Below are 13,461 nucleotides of genomic sequence, written 5' to 3'. Positions count from 1 at the left end.
GTGTCAGTTGGGGACTTCAAATTGTGAAGACAGCAGCCATTTTACAGTTAGAATTAATTAATGCTTAATGCTGAATCAAAAATAAAACAAAAACTTTTAACACTTGATATTGCTCCTGTTTCTTAAGAACAATGGAAGAAGCCTGAGGCGGCTAACACAGGTGGATAATAGTAGGTGTGGAGGTAATTTCATTTAGACAGGCTAAAGTAAGAAAAAGACGGGGAAGGGTGGGCCTGGGTTGCTTTAGACAGACAGTGGGAGAAAAAAATATGCACTCATCCATATGTGGGGCGTGTTGTTAAAAAATCCAATTCCGGTTACTTTCGATACATTGAGTCTCTGGGTCAAGAGACAGTAGGAGGTTTGGTGATAGTTTTCTGTATATTATAATGTATAATGTACCAGCTCATATTTATTACAGGATTTAGTTATGTTTAACAACCTGCTGCCACATAAGGGCATACATATTCCTCTTTAAAATGAAAAAAAATTGACATTGATTAATAGTTTGGCTAAAAATGAACCCTGCTAATACCTCCTGTGGTCTGTGGCCACAACTAGTCTGTTTCACCTCTGAAATCACTGAAGGAGACGCTTAACTATCAACTCTGGAGCTGCTGGATATATCTCAAGACACTCAACTAATATTTCTCTCTCTCCTTAATTTTTACATTTTCTGTCCGCAGGAAGAGAATGACCATTCAGGACAGCCTCCAGCACCCCTGGATCAAGGTTGGACTCTTTTCATGTTTTGGCATCTGTTTAATTTACAACATTTGTAATCCTGCAAAATTTAAAAGTCCTTCTCATTTCATTTGTGGCAGTAGTTGATATTTGAAATGGCTTGGGTTTATAAACTGAATGTTGCCAAGCCTCAACTGATTGATTATGTACCAGAATTATCTTGCCAGGAATCTCAAAAGCCTTTTCTGTTAATACATTTGTTGTGTTTGGGAAATCAGCCAAAAGACACTCAACAAGCGCTGAGCAGAAAGGAGTCGGCTGTCAACATGGAAAAGTTCAAGAAGTTTGCAGCTCGAAGAAAATGGAAAGTAAGTGCTTTTCTTTGATACTGTCTCTAATTTTTACACACCTATTTTAGGGAAAAGAGAAATTACTGCACATTACAACAAAACTTGCCCAGTAACTCATCAGATCCCCAAGACGCTGTACTTTGACAGCTTCTTCACACAAAAAAAAAAAAAAAACCCTCCTCAGACTTTGTTGTCACCACAATTGCTGCAGGCTCTCCATAACCATCAGATTTTACTACCTGTGCTGCTGTGGTGGTTGGTTCCTTGGCTGTTTTGGTTCATCACAGCTGACCCAGCTCTGCTCCCAGCCTGCAAGAGACACTGAGAATCTATGTCTGTTGTGGTTTGGCAGCACTGTCATGCCATGTCTCTGTCTTCCGCCTAGGCTGCCGCTGAGAGTGTGGCACACTGGCAGCTTCCGGCACGATTTGACTTTGATTTATTTATTTATATAAAACTGACACCGAACCGTGACAAAGCAGAGACGTAAATATTGTTTAAGGTGCGATTTAAGAAGTCTGTCAGATCTACGAAATATCTCATCATACTTTTAAAAAATTAAGAGAGCAAATAAAATCCAGCTGTTGTCCAAAAAACTGAGCGGATAGAATCAGAATCAAGACTAAGTTCTAGTGTAATAAAATCTGTAAGCATATTTTCCTTTTCAGGTGTACAAATACATTTATTTGTAAGATATTTGCTTGTTTACATCTGTTTGTCAAAAGAACGAGCTCTGATTGCAAGTTGCCGTCAACCTCAGCTCTGATATTATTTGCAAAACAGAGCGATCCCAAGCACATCTACTACTACTGAAGTCCTCAAAAAGACATATAAGATCATCAATCATCCTCAAACACTTGTCCTCTATGAATACCGTAAGCTAATGCCGTCATGAATGTGTTTTAGATTGCCTTTATGTAAAACAAATGGAAGGAAGTTTGGTTTTAATCCAGAAGCCATTTTACCTGTGAGCAGCAGCAGCACAAGTGATGGTCAGTTTACCTTGTATGAAAATGGATAAATGCACTTGACGCCATGATGTTGTTGGCCAGCTACGGATTGGGCACTTTTTTCTTACATCATCATATTTTGTAATTTTTTAGATTTTAATGGTTGGTGTGTATTTGAGTTTGCAAATTCGTTTGCCTGTAATTTTCCCTTGAGGGAAGAATCGACTCACCTTAACGATATGAAGGACAATAGTTTATCGAAGACTGAACTGCAATGAGTCAAGTAACTGAAGTGCATTTTAAACAGAGCAGAAATTTTCTTCTGCTCTGTTCATAGTCACCGTAACAAGACTTGACATTAACTTGTTCAACTCATTCATGTACTGCCATTCTTCTCTTTTCCAGCAATCCGTCCGACTTATCTCCTTATGCAACCGTCTGTCCCGCTCCTTCCTGTCCAGAAGCAACATAAGCGTGGCACGCAGCGACGACACGCTGGTAAGACCTCAGAAAACTGCTTTTCTCATTTGACTGGAAAAAACATCTAGAAGAAATCAAAAAAGACATCAAAACACAGGAGAGTCAGGACTGTTTCACAGACAAGATCTTGATCCAGATTCATTAAGTTCATTGGGTTTGCAGCTTTTAATACTATCGAGGCTTTAAATTGCACTTGAGAAAAACATCTCCAGCATCAGGAATATTACTGTTATCTCCACAGTCCAACCCTCAGTCCAACCCTATCTTTCATATACCCCAAATAAAAGTAATTGATAGGAGACTGGCAGCTAAATGAGTTTCAGTTTGCTTTTGTTGAAGTGCATTAACCTATTAGGACCCCGAGCTCTCAGCCACAGCTCTGGTACTTTCAGCTCGACAATCTCTCCGAGGATCTTGAGCTACTACATGTAATTGATCTGTTACTCATTTCCTCAGGTGCCACTGTTCAGATTTTCGCAGAATCGTGGGAATTTCAGTGTGTATCACCTTAAAACCAGGCTGAGCTGGTAGGACTGTGCCTCCAGAGAGGGACACTCTCTTGTTAATGACCGAGTCAGATTGTCTGTGTTTGTACACACATACTGATACATGAGACGGCTTTCATGTTATTTGTGTGTGTAAAAGTTGATACTGACGAGCCTGAGAGATGTAAACACTGCAGCGTCTCTGAGAGGCTTAATCATTTACAAAGCATTACCAGCAGGCCAAGGCCAGGCCTGTTTCTTCAAAGTATTACGCAGCAACTTCCTTGAGTCGCAGGTGAGCTGGCAGGTAGAAGCGGACATGTTAAAGATGCTGCGCCCCCTGTAGTGCACAAACAGAACTGCAGCTGTAGTTGATGTTTACAAGTTCAAGCTGCCCAATAGATAATCACTTTATTGGCTGAGCAGTTTGAGGGTCAGCTGCCTTGCTTGAAGAACTTACTTAGAGGTGGGGTTTAAATTTTCAACTAAGAAGTTGTTTGTGTTCTGCCTTAGAGGCTCCATGTCAGAGGGTGGAAGAGCACATATTAAGAAAGGGATTGTGATCAGACTGAGAGAAATGTAAATATCAGGGCTGCAAGTAGGGATTATTTTTATTATTATTTTCATTATTTATTCATCTTAAAAATGTGCCACAATAAATTTATGAAGTAGGAGGCGCTGCCAGTTTCAGAAATAATTTTTACCACTGTTTTTATGTTTTTTCATGATGTCTAAGGGTCTCCTTGGTTAATATAACATTACTGTAGGTTCATGTTTTGGGTATTGGTTTCAGTTACTCCAACTTGTTTCTGAGGGATCATGTTTTCTCTGAGTTTTTCTTGACGGATACTGTGATACCCATGCCATATGGAGAAAAAGTGTGGTCCTGAGCTGCAGCAAATTCGAAACACTCCAAAATCACATCTTAGTTGCTGAATTCATCAAAATTTTCGATTCTAAGGATTGTAACTTTAGTCATGAAACCACGTTTATTTTCCAAATACCAAACTCTTTCCTTGTGTTTTTGAGATTTTTTTCTTTTTTTAATGTGGAAACTGTTCTCCAGGGCCAGAGGTGTTACATAAGGGAGTCATCACATCTGTCATTCAGCAATACTTCTCACTTTTGTGGATGTTCTCTTCTTATGGTGGAGAGGTTCTTAAGTGGCCACTTGCCAGCAAGCTGTTATTAGCAACCTACTCTGGAAATCATTCACAAGGAGAAAATAAGATAATTAGGCAATGCCTCTCCATCCTGTGTCATGAATTAGCATTTCCAGAAGGTAAAAATCCCAGACATCTGTGTTGACAGTGAGTCCCCAGCAGTCAGTTTGCCGTTCGTACATATTTGCGTTGTGTTTGCTGCTCTCGGCGGTGGTTTAGACACGGCTCCCTCAGCAGGGAGGCTATGTTGAGGAATGTAGCTGGAGTATCACGCTTGGTCGAACAAATGACACATCAGCCTCGCCTCCTCTAAACTCCTCTCCTCCCTCCTACTCACCTCCCTGCCTTTCCCTCTCCTCGTCTCTTTGTGCAGGAGAGCATCACAGCCGATTTCTGTGCCGTACAGCTGACTCTGGCTGAAGGTTATTGGGTCACATGTCGCAGACAGAGAAAAACAGTCTTGATATGTTTTGAAACTAAACTGCAGATGCAAAAGAAAATTCTGCCGTTTTTCTCTTTGTTTCTGTGCAATATTCATACCTGAGAAAAAAGATGAGAGAGAGACTTTTGGGTTTCGGGGTGGCTTGTGACAGAAAGAATTCACAGGACTAGATCATGCACATTGATCTACTGTCAATGAACAGTAGAAGAACAACTTCTCTCCTGTTTAGGATGAGGAAGACTCCTTTGTGATGAAGGCCATCATCCACGCCATAAACGACGACAATGTGCCTGGTCTGCAGCATCTGCTCGGCTCCTTGAACAGTTATGACGTCAACCAGCCCAACAAGGTGACAGACATATTGTACATAAAACCCAATAGAGTTACATTCTTTTAATCCTTTTTTTTTTTCATATAATGTATTATTTTGAAAGTGCGAAATGTTTCCTGTCTTTTTTTTTTTAATAAATCCAAACCTCCAACTCTCAGAAAATCAAATGTGCAATGTTTTAAAGGATTTGATTCCTTGTGATTTAAATAGTATGCAATGCAGTCCACTTACACACACGCACACAGGTTCAGTGTCATCACTAAGTCAGCTCATTGGTCAAGGATCTTGTTACCATTTGTCACGGTGTTCACATGTTCTACCCTGCACCAAGCACGACTGCCTGTTATCACAACATCACAAATTGAATTTTGTATAGCCTGCGAATTTGCCACTCCGGTTCATATAACACAAACTGCTGTCTTCTTTGTCTTACCAGTGTTTGTGTGGATGAACACTGAAACAGAGCTGGAGATACGGATTATTTCTCGTGTGTGTGTGTGCGTGCGTGTGTGTTTGTTCCAGTTTCATGGAAAGCTACAACCAGTGCACCAGATAATAGGTTCTTCCACCCATCTATGGAAACAAAATAAAACAAAACAAAGAAGATAAAGAAAAGAGAATCTCCCTAACAGTTATAGAAGATTTTCACCCTTTCCCTACATTAAAAAGCAACAATAAAGAAAATCAATACAGCCAAAAAAAAGAAGTAGGTTGTCATTGACCTGTACCTCCCTTTCAAAATGAAAGATAAATCAGTAGAAGCTGTTGAAGACAGATGGATGTTTGAGGATAAGGACAGGGCTAAAACAGACCATAAAGCGGAAGAGCTGTGGCTTCTTAAAGGGAAAAATTACTAAACACAAACTCACTAGCCAGTTTATCATGTAGACTTATTACGTATACTCAAGCAACAGTCCTAAAATATATCCTACACTGGTGAAGGTTAAAACAGGTGAAACTGATTTAGAGAGGTCATTTTGGAGGATGTAGTTTGTGGTCCTGTTGAACTGTATTGCATAATACTGACAGCTGTTGCCCCACAAAGTACTCCTCCAAAATGATCACAAAGTTGAAGTTAGTGCAGAAAAGAGCCGAACTGTTTCTTGGTTTTTACACCAAACAACCTGATGGTCAGGTACATATCCAGACTCAACAACCCCCCTCATCTTCATTCTGCTTGCCGTTTCGATGGAGTAGAGGCACGGTTTGTTGACAGCTGATAGGCAATGGAGGGACTTGTTATTAAACTCAGTGAAGTGTAGAAGAAAAAAGAGAAATGGGAAGGGAAAATAGGAGAGGGAGAATGAGAATACAGAAATGTGGAAAGGAGGAGGAGAACAACTCTACAGTTCCTGACAGAGAGCTTGAGAGACGGAATGTAAAAGGGCAAAGGAAAAAATTCGAGTTAGGGCTGCTAATTGCCCGATATCTAACTTTGTTCAGTGTTTGAGCTCAGCAACTGGTTCAGAAAAGGTCATCTTTCCATTTTCTTCCATCTTCTTTTCTTTTACCTCAGCCAGTATTTCCGACACCACGCAGACACTGCTGGACACATAAGAAGTCGATTCTGTCTAAAACCTGCGTTATGTCCATCCAAACTCATTTTTTCAGAAAGCCTGAACTTTCTTAGAACCCGTGAGAGAAAATCAACCCACTTCCCCTTATTTATGCTGTCAGATTGATGTTTATTGCACCCATTTTGTCACACATTAAAAATACATAAAATCACATAATCACGGTCACTTAAAGCTGAAATTGCAATATTATTGTGTGCGTATTGCAGCACGGGACTCCGCCCCTCCTGATCGCAGCCGGCTGTGGCAACATCCAGATCATCGAGGTGCTGATAAGAAAAGGTGCAGTGATCCAGGCCCACGACAAGGTAAAGACTCAGCTGTTTGGTCTAATCAGTGTGGTTCTGACAGCCAGAGCCAGACAGGCATTTAAAGGCTTCAGAGCTGCAGTAATGAAGGCTGAAGAAAATGACAGGCTGTCATTTGGATTATGACCGAGGGTATCTATTCTGTAGGTAAATATACCCATGAACTTATTGCACTCAGCTCTGCTGCACAAAGCAGTTGTAGAGAATATCAGGTGTTACTCTGATGATTCGTAACTATTCAGAAAAGGCCCTTTAGATAGATAGAAAGTTGATTCTCTCATGAATTGATCCATCTGTACATTCTGGCACACCTTCAGACTGGCAACTACATACCTTTTTGCTAAATGAATACTAAAAAAAAAGAATATTTCCATAGATTAGACTTACTTGAGCATTATTGTCACTGTTATGCCTTTATGGCTGAAGGAAATGAGTAAGACGATTTGGGCCGGGCAATAATTCTGTGCTATTTCATAATTAATGTTCACTGGAATCATATTTTGATTATGATCTGTTGTCATCATTTAACAAAATTATGTTGCCTAATTTCATGATTCCAAACAATTAGTAATCGTAAAATAACAAAATGAGTAATTTAAGTTGTTTTATAAACATTACTAAAGGTAGGGCTGAAACGAAAAAGTATCCAATAAGCTGCTAAGGTGATGTCATCAAATGGTACTCAGTTTACTGTTGTAGTAAATAGAGAAAATAGACAAATAAACAAAAAGTTGTTACCAATAAATTTTATGTTGATGGATGGATATGGATATAAGCGCAGATGACGTGATCAATCCACATTTGGGCTTCCACACTCACTTACAATCATTCAGTCAGCAATCATTTTTAGCGCCAAAGTATACCTGGCCTCACGTTACCTTACATTAAAAAAAAGAAAAGTATGGTTAAAAAAAAAAAGTTACAAACGCTGGGGTATACAGATTTTAAATTTGTGAAAACGAGCAGTGGTATTGGAACGGTACTCAATATTGGCAGATACCCTGAGTTTAGGTACTGGAATTGGCATTTGGTAGGAAAAAGTTGGATTGTTGTCCCTAATTTACTGTAAAGCTGCACTAGACAAGGTTGTTACATAGAAATTTACATTCTGTTAGCTCACTTCACTAAGTGTGGCCAGGTATAAATTATTACCAAGTAATTAGGATAACAAGCATGAGTGCGCTGTGTTCAAATTACTGCCCCATTCTCACCGGATTTCTAGCAGGATCAGTTTTAAACAGTCACCATTATCTGACATTCAACAACAACAACAACATGCAAGTTGGCCAGTGCAGCTCTGAATGCAGGATGTTGGCACTTCCTCAAAGTAGTCCCGAGCCGTTTGACAGAAAATGTGCTGTGCAATATTTTAGAAGGATGTGTTAATATCATCTGGCTGCAGGCGCAATCCCCGAGAGCTTGATTTTATGGTAAAGGTCAAGGATAAATCCTGGAATTTTCTTCTCTCTGGATCCCTCAGAGTGGAGCCAATGCTATCTACTACGCAGCGAGACATGGCCATGTCGAGACCCTGAAATTCCTTCATGAAAAGAAATGCTCTCTGGATGTCCAAGATAAGGTGAATCAAGTGACATTTTTCCCTTGCCTGCCTGTCTCACACTCACACTCACACATGTGCCAGGAACACACAGTCTTACCACTACTCAACAATTATGTTATCGGTCAGCAATTACTAACACGCTCCTACCTCATTAACCCTCCTGAGAAGCACTGCTTTGATTCTCCAAAATGCCCAGAAAAACATACACACACACACACACATGCACATTCACGCGGTCACACTCAGCACTGTATGCCCCTGGGGAGAAAACCAGTTACTCTGGCATTTTATCAGTTTATTTGCTGTTGCAATAGAAACCGGTCTTGCTTGGAACGATGGGATGTGTGAACGTGTGAATGTGTATGTGTCTGTGTGTTTGCTTTTGATGCTGGTGTGGCCTCAATCACAGAGCTTGCTTGGCCGGACGAAATCCCAAAACCGTTTTCCGATCTCTTCAATCATTTTGCCCGCTGGTGGTGTCCTCTCCTGTCTGAGGCAGAGCAGAGTCCAGTCCAGAGCTTTTCTGCACTCCAGGCACTTTCCTGATTATTATCTAGTTCCTGTCCAAGGATCATTAAAGTTTTATCTTAATTTATTACACTGTAACCCTTAATCACAAGCCGAGGTGTCTGTTTGCAACCAAGTAATTGTCTTATGAGAAAGGGAAAGCCATGAGGCCCTTCAACACCCTTTTAACAAGGTGAATCTTTCCTCTCTGCTCTGCTTGCATATAATGCCCCTAATTCGGTGGACCTGTAAAGCTTTTTTCCCAACTTAAATCCATTACATGTTATTTTAAGCAAACAAAGTGTCCTGGGTGTCATTAAACATAAGCAGCTTCTCTGCTAACGAGCTTCTGCTCTGACTGGCAGCCATGGCATTAGAGCTGATGGATCAATTTCTAACAAGTCCAATGTCTGCATACACAGGACTGTAAAATATAAATCTCTTGTTTAAATGAAAGTTAACAGGAAGCATTTCACTGATGATGTGATGATGTTAAAGCACTAAAATCTTATTCATATGTGTTCATTTATGTGCAGAAAAAATGATTCTTTTTTTATTTTAAACTGTAGGTTAATAAACTAGTTGCTTTTGAAATGCCGAGCAGTTAACATCATGATTTTCTGCTTTCCTTTCTGTTCCACTTTTCCTGCAGTCTGGAGAGACAGCTCTTCATGTGGCGGCTCGCTATGGCAACGTAGATGTAGTGAGCTACCTGTGCAGCATCCGGGCCAACCCAGACCTGGCTGACAGGGTAAGCACATTACACACATTTACATACACGTGCAGAAAAATCACCTAGCTGCTAATTAGAGAGACCCTTCTTCAACCAACGGACGCAGGTTTTATTCTTTTGCGTTGTACATTTCAATCTCCAGGAGCAGGAGACCCCACTGCATTGCGCTGCCTGGCACGGATACTCAGCGGTAGCCCGGGCACTCTGCCAGACCGGCTGCCATGTGGATGCAAAGAACCGTGAGGGCGAGAGTCCGCTGCTGACAGCATCTGCTCGAGGCTTTGTGGACATCGTGGAGTGCCTGCTGGAGCACAGGGCTGATCTAGAAGCGACTGACAAGGTGACAGACTCTTAACACCTCAGCTTAGTAACACTCTTCTACCAGATGCAGGAGTTAGCTCAACATACAGTGTTCATTGACGATGCATGCTTTATTGTTGATGCTGTGTGAGACAGGATGGATATTCGACAGTTAAGAGAGACTGAGGATTTACATTGTACTGTGTGTGTGTGTGTGTGTGTGTGTGTGTGTCTCCAGGACGGCCACACAGCCCTCCACCTGGCCGTACGGAGGTGTCAGGTCGAAGTGGTCCGCTGCCTCCTCAGACACCACTGCCACCTGGACCAGCAGGATCGCCATGGTAACACGCCGCTGCACATTGCCTGTAAGGATGGAAACCTGCCCATCGTCATGGCAATCTGCAGCGCCAAAGCCAGCCTCGACCTCCCCAACAAGGTGAGGACGCCAATTCCCACCGCACCCGTGGTCTTTTAGAGTAACACCAGGTATACAACTTAAAAAATACTTTACTGATATAAGGCAAACATTTCAGCATTGGTTAAAGGGAGTGTTTGCAAAAATTAGGGAAAAAAATCACTTAGCTCTATTGGTATCTGATCAGGTTTATCCACCTCTGAGATTCCTTCCTTCAACGCAAAACAGTGGAGGTGAAGAGGAACTGTTTCTTTGGTTGAAAACAGAAACATGCCGGCAGTGAACTGTGGATTACTGTGGCTTCGGAAAGTATTCAGACCCCCTCAACTTTTGCGCACGTTACTGTGTTGTAGATTTAATTGTTAATGGATAAAATTGCCATTTTCGCCCATAAATCTACACTCAATTACCCACAATGACAAGGAATGACAAAGAAAACATGTTTTTAGAAATGTTTGCAAATATACAGTCATGTGCTGAACTCTCTCCTTTACAAAAGTATTCAGATCCTTTGCTGTTGCAGTCCATATTGTGGTCAGGTGCATCCTGTTTACTTTATTGTTCCTTGAGATGTGTGTGGAACTTGATTGGAGTTCACCTGTGGCAAATTGAATTGACTGGACACAATTTAGAAAAGGGACACACCTGTGTATATAAGGTCCAACAATTCACACTGCATGTCAGGACAAAAACCAAGCCATGAAGTCCAAGGAACTCTCAGTAGACCTCCGTGATAAAACTGTGGCTAGGCATAGATCAGAGAAAGGGTATAAAACTGTTTCTAAAGCTCTTAGTGATCCCAGTAGCTCAGTGGCCTCAATAACTGTGAAATGGAAGACGTTTGGAACCACCGGGACTCCAGCCAAACTGAGTAACCGAGCAAGAATGGCCTGCGTCAGGGAGGTGACCCAGAACCCACAGTCACGAATACCTCAAAACCTGGTCAAATTCAACTAAAACTATCTGTGAGACTAGATACCACTAAAGATAAGTGAGATTAAATAACGTTTAACTCAGCACTCTGGCAGATACTTCTCGCAGGCTCCAGCTCAAAAATGTTTGGGATAGTTGAGTAGTTTGGGATTGAGCTGAGGTTTGGACCGTAAACAGCATAGAGAGCTGTGTTGGTGGGGGTGTGTTTTATTTATTTATTTATTTTTAAGGTACTGGTGAGACAATAAAATGCAATCGATTCCAGGCTTATTAGACACAAAAACACAGCACAACAGTTTGTAATCCTCACAGGCAGGATTTCACAACTCTTGGAAGTTATCCCGGCATCAATTATTTTATCTTTTTGTTGCAACGATGGTGAGGTAAACCGTAGAAATACAGAGTTCACATTACAATGTAGTCTTTCAGGAACATGCCCAGGCATGGATTTGACTGGCCACTAGCGCAGCTTGCCAGATGGCGCTGCTTTTTTGCAAAATCCCAGTTTCCTGGTTCAGCTTTTTTGCAGGACAGCCCCGTGTTGGCAGCCGAACTGCATCGACAGACTGGCTCCATTCAAGTGAATGAAAGGGCTGTGCTTTTTCACGCAGGGCTTAAGTTGGTCTGAACATGGCCTTAGAGTCTTGCCAAGGGACACTTCCACTTGTTGACAGGAGGAATCGGGGGCTAAACCACCAACCCCATTACTGTTGGTTTTTTCAGATCCTCCAGGGGGATCCTTGGGTGATTCGGAGTCCAAGATAATAGGCCATTTTCTAAATTGGGTGAACTGAAGTTAACTCTGCAGGTCGTCAAATTGACAAATTAATATGCAGGTGTTAATTTTTGAGAACTGTAATGACACCAATAACATTGAATAGTGTATCCTTGTATTAAACTTGTATGAGCAATTGTGACACTCGTCTTACGTTATCCAAACACAGCTATTGTTTTTCAGCTGGCAGCTACACGCTGGTAGCATTATGTGATGCATTACACCACCTTGATGAGTCATTTGATTACATGCATTGATATTTTAGACAATAGTGTGCTTCCGACTTTGTGAGTACAGTTTGAGAAATACCTTTATCCCTGCAGCCGGGCTCCAAAATCTTGCGAAAAGCCTTGTCAAGAAGAGTGGAGCTGCAGAGGGTGTCTAAAAAAGTTGTCATAACAGTTGCATATGGATCCACAGCTCGAGTGTCCACATACTTTTGACCATATAGTGTAGCTGTTCCCTCCAAGCTAAGCTGGGGCTAATCGCAGGCCAAGCAGAGATGATAAGGGAAGCAAGCCTATTACAGGGATTTAAAGGATTTCTTCTGTATTTGTAAATACATGCAGCATGAGGATTTTTGCTTGTTGATCCAATCTCATCTAGACTGAGCTCATGAATCTGGCATTCAGTACATTGCTTGTATATTGTGGTAGTAATTGAAACTCAGAACTCGTCTGAGCTGACCTTTAACATCACTTTTGATGTACTACGTGCTTTTTTTTGGGGGGCCACAAAATGGTCTTTATTCTGATATCTGCTGGCAGACTTTTTTCTTATTTGGGTAAGGTTGTCCTTTTAAGGGGGCTCTCACATACCTGATTTATATTTTGACTGAAGATCCCATCTTGGTTTGCTTCTCTGCAAGGCGCGACTTCCACGCAGGGTTCTGCCTGTGTTGATTTCACACTCTATTTTGACACCATACATTTCATCCATTTTAATGTATTCTGCGATGGGACTGCTTCTCTCAGACAGACTGTAGCCCTCTCTGGGTTTTTTTTTTTTTTTTGCATACAGAAACATTTTTTCCCAGAAAAGTGATGTGTATCAGAAGCAGACAGCACTGTCGGAGATGTTATTTATTCATTATTTACAGTTTCTGCTGAGGTTTTTTTTTTTTTTTTTTTCCTTCCAAAGCTTATCTAAAGCCGTTCATCACACTGTGCCTGGATTTGTCTTCACTGTCACCAGAGACACTGTCGAGAAAAATGAGGGGGATGGAATTGAAAGTGTCTCTTGTTTTGTTTACATTCAAACAGTAATAATGCTTCCTTGTTTTTTTGTTTTTTTCAAGTTGTGACAAACGGGAATGAATTGTAATTCAGCTTTCAAGGAGGCTTATTTTGTAGTAGGTATTGATATTTTCCAATATAATAATTTTCCTTTTCTTTTATCTTCTAGCAAAGAAAACATTTTTGGTAAGAAAAAGAGAGGAAAAAAAGCTGTCATAGGAGTGTGTCAGTATTT

General features: G+C 41.1%; 1 protein-coding gene across 1 annotated transcript in view; it reads left to right on the top strand.

Annotated features, from left to right (window-relative positions):
• Positions 1–13,461, top strand: part of dapk1 (death-associated protein kinase 1) — an 88,893-nt gene that overhangs the window by 49,673 nt on the left and 25,759 nt on the right. Inside the window, 9 exon segments of the mRNA XM_040154911.1 lie at positions 687–732; positions 963–1,052; positions 2,390–2,482; positions 4,784–4,903; positions 6,669–6,767; positions 8,248–8,346; positions 9,488–9,586; positions 9,711–9,908; positions 10,107–10,304. Coding sequence (XP_040010845.1) covers positions 687–732; positions 963–1,052; positions 2,390–2,482; positions 4,784–4,903; positions 6,669–6,767; positions 8,248–8,346; positions 9,488–9,586; positions 9,711–9,908; positions 10,107–10,304 — 1,042 coding nt within the window.

This window comes from Xiphias gladius, chromosome 19, assembly GCF_016859285.1.
Source record: "Xiphias gladius isolate SHS-SW01 ecotype Sanya breed wild chromosome 19, ASM1685928v1, whole genome shotgun sequence".
NCBI lineage: Eukaryota > Metazoa > Chordata > Actinopteri > Istiophoriformes > Xiphiidae > Xiphias > Xiphias gladius.
The sequence above is the reverse complement of the archived record's forward strand: the minus strand, read 5'-3'. Positions and strand labels throughout refer to the sequence as shown.